Source organism: Hoplias malabaricus, chromosome 4, assembly GCF_029633855.1.
Source record: "Hoplias malabaricus isolate fHopMal1 chromosome 4, fHopMal1.hap1, whole genome shotgun sequence".
Taxonomy (NCBI): domain Eukaryota; kingdom Metazoa; phylum Chordata; class Actinopteri; order Characiformes; family Erythrinidae; genus Hoplias; species Hoplias malabaricus.
The window spans coordinates 35538332-35546306 of NC_089803.1; the positions used below are offsets into that span (position 1 = coordinate 35538332).

The 7975-nt window shown below is 38.0% G+C and overlaps 1 protein-coding gene across 3 annotated transcripts; it reads right to left on the bottom strand.

Moving 5' to 3' along the window:
* Window positions 1–475: 475 nt before the first annotated feature.
* calml4b (calmodulin-like 4b) lies at window positions 476–7463 on the bottom strand. Of its 3 annotated transcripts, none has more exons than XM_066669513.1 (4): window positions 7438–7463; window positions 4030–4170; window positions 3403–3591; window positions 476–2488 (listed from the first exon to the last, which is right to left on the bottom strand). In XM_066669513.1, the coding sequence occupies exons 2-4, from the start codon at window positions 4103–4105 to the stop codon at window positions 2391–2393; spliced, it is 363 nt and encodes a 120-aa protein (XP_066525610.1). In that variant the 5' UTR covers window positions 4106–4170; window positions 7438–7463; the 3' UTR covers window positions 476–2390. The 3 variants fall into 3 exon arrangements, with proteins under 3 accessions (XP_066525610.1, XP_066525611.1, XP_066525609.1); XM_066669514.1 differs by lacking the exon at window positions 7438–7463 and adding an exon at window positions 6748–6902; XM_066669512.1 differs by lacking the exon at window positions 7438–7463 and adding an exon at window positions 5653–5730.
* Between the last annotated feature and the right edge of the window lie 512 nt (window positions 7464–7975).

Genomic DNA, 7975 nt, shown 5'->3' on the forward strand with positions numbered 1-7975 from the left:
TAAAGCGCGAAATCTCCAGTGAACTGATTTTACTGAAAGATAGTACGTTAAGATTTACAATTAAAACACAAAATGCTGAACTTGCTTCAAAATCCATCCAGCATGACCTGCTATCAAGGCTCATTTGTGTACTGCTGGCCATCCTCTTAAACTTATACACATGGCCCACACTATCAGACAAAAAGGTACTGCATAGATATAATTAACTAAAGGTAAAGACAGTGGAAATGTACCATGAAACATACAGTAATTGTCTTAAAATACAATTATGTACCTATAGTGCAAAAGCCTACTCTGTTGGAGGAGGAAAATAAACTAAAACAATGCAGTGCAACTTAAAATGAACTAAACCCAGTGCAGATTAAACATTCTGCAGCTAAAATACAATATATATGGTAAATATATACTTAGATATAATTGTGTTCTATAACCAAAAGTAGTTATAGAATAGTTTTGTTATCAAAGAACAGCAGCAGTGAGACTGGGGTATTTTCTTTACTTTTTACCGCGGACTATGGGAAAGTGCCCGTTGAAGAGTAGCTAATGGTCCGCTCATCTTTTCTGTCGGAACCGTACTTCAGTTTGGCGCGAAAATCCTGCCTATATTCACAGCGACCTGCAGAAATGAACGCTACGCCTGTCTCTGTTCACATAAGCTACTTGTAAATATGTTTTAAAACTTAAACGTTCAGCTCGTGTTGTCTTGTGGCGACTGTTAGTTGTATCGGAGTAGTGTGCGGAAGCCTGGGCGTCAGGGTCACGTTCACGCTTCACGAACACAGACGCAGGGGGTGTGTTACGTCTTTATTACTGGGTGAAATTTGTACCCACCAAACTCATCTCCCACCAGAATATGCTCGAAAATTACAACCTGTTGCAGTGAGTGTAATAAAAGTGTAATAAACGTTCTCAATAATTCGCTGCGATTGCCCCGGAGGAAATGAATGTACAAACACACCGCGCCTGCGCTTCTGACTGTAAAAGAGAGTAATAAGGTCTTATCTTATCGAGGTCACTGTTTGTTTTCCATGAACGCGATTAAAGAAGGCCTTACTGAAAGCTTTCAGCCAAACTGTTATTCCATCTAATTAACACTGTTCACGGTGTTGTACTTTCTAATGGACTGTTAATGCGAAGTTGCACGACTTTTGTTTGAACAGAATTACACTTCAAACACATCCCGGGAGAGTGCACGTTGGTAAGTGCGACAGAGTTGACGACAAGAAAGACAGACTTCACACAGAAGTGTATTCACCATATGGCTAAAGGTTTGCGAACACTTGCTCATCCAACGCTTTGTCTGAAATAGATGTTAAAAATTGGTTTGTCTTCCTTTGCTTCAGTAATATTCTTCACCCTTCTGGAAAGGCTTTACACTAGATATATAAAACATTTCTGTGAAAATCCGATGGAAGCCACATGTACACATTGGTGAGTCCAGGTACAGATTTTGGACGATTCTGGATTGTTCTGCATCATACACATTCCGAGAACTGTCCCACTACTTTACAGTGGAGATTATACAAACAGTGTGTCCACAAGTGAATGTCGGTTTCCACAACGGGGGGCACCTTAAAAGCGGCCGTGTTCATTATTTATAAGGAGTGTCTACAAAATTTTGGACATACAGTATGTGTAACAACAACAGATTATCTCATTCATTTTACTCCTTTTTGGCATGAACTGTGCTAATGTATTGTATTCTGTGGAATGTGGAACGTATTCAGTGGGATTGTATCATTATTATTTATTTTAATAATAACGTGACACCATACAAAATATATGTGACATTAACACCCACGACCTGTTGTGTTTTAGAAAAGAGCAAATGTGTCGGATTTAGAGCCTATTCTTGATAAATGCATTAAAACACTATTTCGCTATAGTATCTTCACATATTGATTCAAAACCTCTAGATCAATGTAAGACAGTCGGAGATAAACACCAGGGGGCGCTGTAACACCTTTTGTCAATATGTTAAAACATTCCAAAACATCAAGTTTAATGGCTATTTTAATTCACAAACATGTAACTCCATAGTCTTAATGCTTTCCTCTTCTACATATATTTGTCCGAACACACAACACACACACACACACACACACACACAGGCCACATTCCCCAAGTCATTTGCCCACTTGGCTTTCAGTCAAGTGCTTATCAGTAACAATGAGGTTAGGGTGTGTTTATGTGTGTGAGGATATAGATGTTCTGCTCTAGTACAACTACTATGTTAGTAATCTAAAAATGCCTCTTAAAATGATTTAGTGCTTTATCAGTAATCTGTGATCACTATTAGATCCTGTTCTCCTGTTGAGGTTTGCTTGTGTAAACAGTAATAAATTAACACTCCAGTGTGCTATTAAACTATTATGGGGATGTTTTCCTCTTCAGCATCGTGTTGATTGCAGGGTCACCATCTTTGCAAACTCCTCATAGTGAACACGTCCATCACACCCCACTCCAGCCTCTTTAAAGAGTTCATCCACTGCAACAGAGTGTTAGCATTTGTAAGATATAACCTCTCAAGTAGTATGTCTATATTTGTGCTTTTGCAAGGACACATGTTCCCAGAATCCATGGGAAAAAGCATAAATAAGCTTGTGTGCATACTGACAACTTACATCTGCCACTAAGCATATCAGTGACCTTTGGTTGTGTTTGCACTTATCATTATCAGCCTTTTCCCTTAACATTTTAGAACACTGTAGATAAACTGTCGGGCAATGTAAGTTTGCATGCCATAAATGTCCCTTAAATTCAGACTTCTGCAAATTCCACATGCTTTTCTAAACATGAATATGGCTGACCAATTCTCTGAGCATCTATGTCTTCAATTAATAGCTGAAACAAAAGATGAAGTGGCATCAACTTTTTCTGATATGTGGTCTTGAGAAAATCACCAGCTGATCTTTTTGTGGCAATATGTGCTTTAAGATATGCAAAAATGAACCATTATGCTATCAGTGGGCTGAAATGTAAACTCAGAGCTCTGAGTCTATATTTTCCAGGTACGCTAGAAGAATAAATGTACCCCATGGCAAATCTGCTGAGAGGGAATCCCCATAATATTACAGGCATGTTTGTACATTCATAAACATATTTAGAAGTAGAATTCGTTATTCTATTAAACCTCAACAAGTTACTTGATATTTGGAAATATCAGTTTTCTTCATTTTCTATAATGTTACGCCAATAATCTGAATTGATAATTGTAACACCGATTTTAAGTTGTTTCATTCACTCAAAGTAAACTTTAATTAGAGGGAGGAAAAACATTTCAAATGGACAATGAGATACATTTCTTCAATCCAATCATACAATTAAATCCATCATTTTCCATTCCGTATGTTTTCTTTAGCTGTCCAGTGAAATTCTTTGCCCGGTTCTAGCTCAGCTTACCTTCCTGTTCTGTGAGCTTCTCTCCTATTTTAGTCAATTTGTCTCTGAGGTCAGAGGCCAAAATGAAGCCATTCTCCTGTTTGTCCATCATACGCAAGGCTTTCAGGATCTCAGCTTCAGGGTCCTCCTGCTGGAGCTGTTCATGTATCATGGTCAGAAACGTAGAGAAGTCCACCTCCCCACACCTGTCTGAATAGAACAATGAGAAAGGCAAATGGAAACTGAAATATAACATACACATCTTGACATAATCTTTGCATAGGCCTAATTTAATATTTTCCCAAAAAAAACATTAAGTATGCATGAATAAGTGCACAGTTGTTATAATATGTTAATTAATTTAAAATGTAAAAATAATTAAATCCATTAAAACATTCAAATAATAATAATGCAGTTTAAACAGTTTAAATGGTGTAAATGCCAATACAATGTAAATAAACAGAGTTATTTATATAATGTTAACTGAGAGGGTCAGTTCAATTATTCAAAAATAATTATATAAATGGGTAGAAGGAAATCCTGCTATTTTATCCACTTATGCAATCAAAATGTAATTAAAGGGATTTCCGATCATTAATACAGGCTATTGTACAGACTGTTTACAACCAAATGCAAACTACAGCTAACCTATGTTATTCTTCTTTAAGTGTTTGTCCACCTCAGTCACGGTCGGACTGCAACCAAGGCATCTCAGCACCACCATCAGGTCTTGGGCTTTGATTTTACCTTTGTGCTTCTTGTCATACAGTGTAAAGCATTCCTTAAACTCTGGATGAAAAATGTAAGTCAGAAAACAACAATAATAATGATAATGACACACACCTCACAAATATTTAATCAGGCAATGGTTATTATCACTTATGAATATTATTACTATAACTGTCTACAGCTAGTTATGTGGGTAGAGGCGATAACAGATTTCAAATTTCTTCAGTTAAGCAAAACAAAATCCTGTTCAAAATCTGTTTAAGCTGATAAATACTATACAGAGCCGGTCCAGACTTTCCTGAGGCCCTAAGCTAAATTTTGATAAGGGGAAACTTTGCACTTAACTTTGAAATAACTATGTCATTTTTTTAATGTGGAATGAAAAAATAAGCAACTGTACTGTGTATTTGGGGAAGTTTAAATGAGTACTAGACAGTATAAAAACATCAGTATATGTTCACATTTCACTTTGCTGCTTCAAAGTTCATGACACTGTGGCACTTTGAGACTTTTAAAGATGTAGAGAGCAGCTGCGCAGTGCACGCCACCTCTAAACATATTCCTGCGACTAGGTTCGTAGGCTATTATTTATTAACAATCCAACTTCGAGAAGAACAGTCACAGGTTTACCTCACTGCTGTTCTCGCAGCTCCCGCAGGAGTCTTTTTTTTCTCTTTTCATTTCCTTAAGAATAGTTTCTCTTCATCTTCTGATGATACCAGTTGTGGACAGTAATGAAATATATATAATTTGTTGCTGTATTTAAGTACTTTTTTGTATATCTGTACTTTACTGAAGTATTTTGTTTTCGGGTGACTTTTTACTTTAACCCCACTACATTTCAAAATTAAATATCTTACTTTTTACTCTATGACATTATGGTGAAAATCTGCTGTTCCTAGTTTAGTTTAGTGCGTGAAAAAAAAAAAAACGTATCTGAATAAATCTCCCTGCTTCACACAGCTCTCTGTGCAACACACAGAGGCACCGTTGCTAGGAGACGAATGAACACAGTTACCGTGCAAAAACAAGTGAAAATGTTTCTCTGCCTAAAACCAATAATACCAAAGGCAGATTTTTTATCAGTTTTGTGTTAATTTGAGACTGGAAAAAATCACTTTAACTCTCAGAACCGTAATTGACTAACAAAATGATTTGTACCATTTAGTATTTGGCAGTATTGCTACTCTCGGCTCAGCACTGCAGAAACTGCACTATGTAACTTTTGGAGGATAGTAGGAAATCACCCCTTCCTTTTCCCCTCCCTACCGATTTCAGTACAGTGCTGTAAAGGTTAATTGCACTAGAGGGAGCCCCCAGAGCAGACCAAAAACCCTAATCTTGCCTATTGTTCCTTAATGAGAAAAAACGATGTTTTACATATATCCTATGCAACTGTGTAAATTTATACATGTGCATTGGTGTCTGCATCTTCTTCAACTCCATGTAGTACACAACGTATTGGTGTAGTGATATTAGTTTTACTAGTGCACTATTTAGGGAGTATAGTGTACAAGAGTTAATATTTCTGGACTTCTTGACCTGAGCAGCTTGAACCATCTTTTTCCGACTGCAGACCAGTCACAGTCGTTTGTGGTCTGTGTAGACGTAGTTACATTTCTGGAGAGCTGCGCATCAAGTCACTCTGCCTACCGCATAGGTTCAACACAGTAGCATAAATTGGGATTAATACTCAGGAGACAGCGATCTCTGTTGTTTTGGCGGGCAGCACCTTGGATGTATGTAATAGTTGATATAACATCATTCTAAACATCATGTATTTAATCTTGGGCCGTTTCTGCTGTGTTCAGTGTCAGAATAATTAATGACGCTCTATTAAAAGACTGGGTAACCAAGAGTGACTCTTTTCACCTACAATGTGTTAAGAATGAGTCTTGTTACAAAAATTATTATAGGACATTAGCCATAATAAATCATGGTCCTTTTACTTTCAATACTTAAGTATATTTAAAGGTAAATACTTTTGTACTTTTACTGAAGTGGAGATCTACAACGAGGCCTTCTACTTTTACTGGAGTAATGTTTTACCTTTAGTACTTTTTTAGTACTTTTCAAGTACATGGTTTGTGTACTTTGTCCACCAATGGATGATACACAAACTCTCCCTAACTTGAGACAAGGGGGCTTTTTTTCATTTGTGGGACCCTATGTAATGTGCGTAGTGAGTATGTAGGGCGTTCCAGCTCTGATACTATATATCAAATTTTCTTCCTCCCTTTGCTCATCTGCAAATGCTTTTCAAGCTGTGTCAACTGTTGTACGATGTGTACGATGTATATGTGTCCATCGTAAAACAGCACCTAGAGGTTTCTACAAATTTATGAAAAAAATATGTCATTCTACATGGGGTGATGGGTGGGGAGTTAAGGTTCAGCGTTTGTGCTGGATGAATAAAACCTGTGTGTGTTATTATTGCATTACTGCTAATAATAATGAAAGTAAAAACACCTGTTAAGATAACTTATGGGAATAGCCAAGTCTTTAATGCATTTTGTTCACTTTGTTGTTCAACAGTGAAGAGTGTATTAAATGGTAATAACACAAATAATAAACCTTTCTTAAGTGCAGGTTAATGATGGTTAATTGGAAAGCTGTCAAGACTTAATTCTCACTAACCTTCAGTGGTGGATTAAAGAGCCCTTAAGGACTGCTGGCTGCCACTCAACCAAACCACTTTATCCTTCGGGGTAATTTAAGATAAGCTACAGATAGGCAACACTGAGTTTTCAGCTAGAGCGCTGGAACACTGCACTGAACAGCGTGCAGCGTGTTAACGGTGAACTCAGATTTCAGCAGCCTACTAGGGATGTGGTTGTTTTGAAATTCCGTCCCAATTGAGCACGGAGTCGGTTGCGCGATACTACCACTTTTTATTTGGTATATTCGCGGGATATTCCACTCATTATCTTCGTTTTCTGAAGCTATACATGTTAGCTTTCACACTCAGCAAAACTGAACTCAGTCATTCTGAAAAATGTTTGGCCGCTGTCCTCTACGGAGGACTCTCAGGAATGAGGACTGTATGCTAGGGCTATTTCATGAGAAACTGAAGAGAAAATGTAAATATCCAGTGATGTCATAAATCCAGCGTCTCCAGGTCTGGGTCTGTGAGGACAGTCAGTGCTGTGTGAAGGAAGCCACCACAAAATTTGTTTCTTTTTGAGTGACGAATCTACGCACACTGCTACTCAGATCAACAACAAACTACAGCTACAACTACCGACACTACGGTGGACTCGTATTTAAAGAGCCCTACGGCTGTTATCAATCACAACTAATCGGTTTACAAGTCTACACACCCCTTACCATTTATTTGATCGTGGGAGAGAAACCTTGCCTGAAAAGAAAAAGACGTTCATAATCAGTGATTAAATGTGACCACGTCTTACAGCGACACGATAAATACAGCAAACCCATCAACACTTGCCATGTTCTCAGCCGTTTATCTGCCTTCTCTCAGAGCGCGCGCGCACGCACGCACACACACACACACACACACACACACACACACACACGCACACACACACAGCCCCGCCTCTTCCGCTCCTTGTCAGTTCTCAACTCTGTCTGATTTCATATACATCCAAGATTAGTAATTAATCTCAATAAATATACTCAAAATAATATATTTTTACAGCATTACGGTTTTAACATTTAGAACATGCACCGATTCCAACATTAAACTGTTAGGGTCTTTGCGTTACCTACCCAGTGGGCAGACGTCAGTTGAAAAGACGTTGCGAAGACGTCTTTTCCTGACGTCAGCTGACAGTCGAAACGTCTTTTTCATGACGTCCATGTGACGTCTGCACAGTAGATGTTTACCAAAATTATTTGAGGTAAT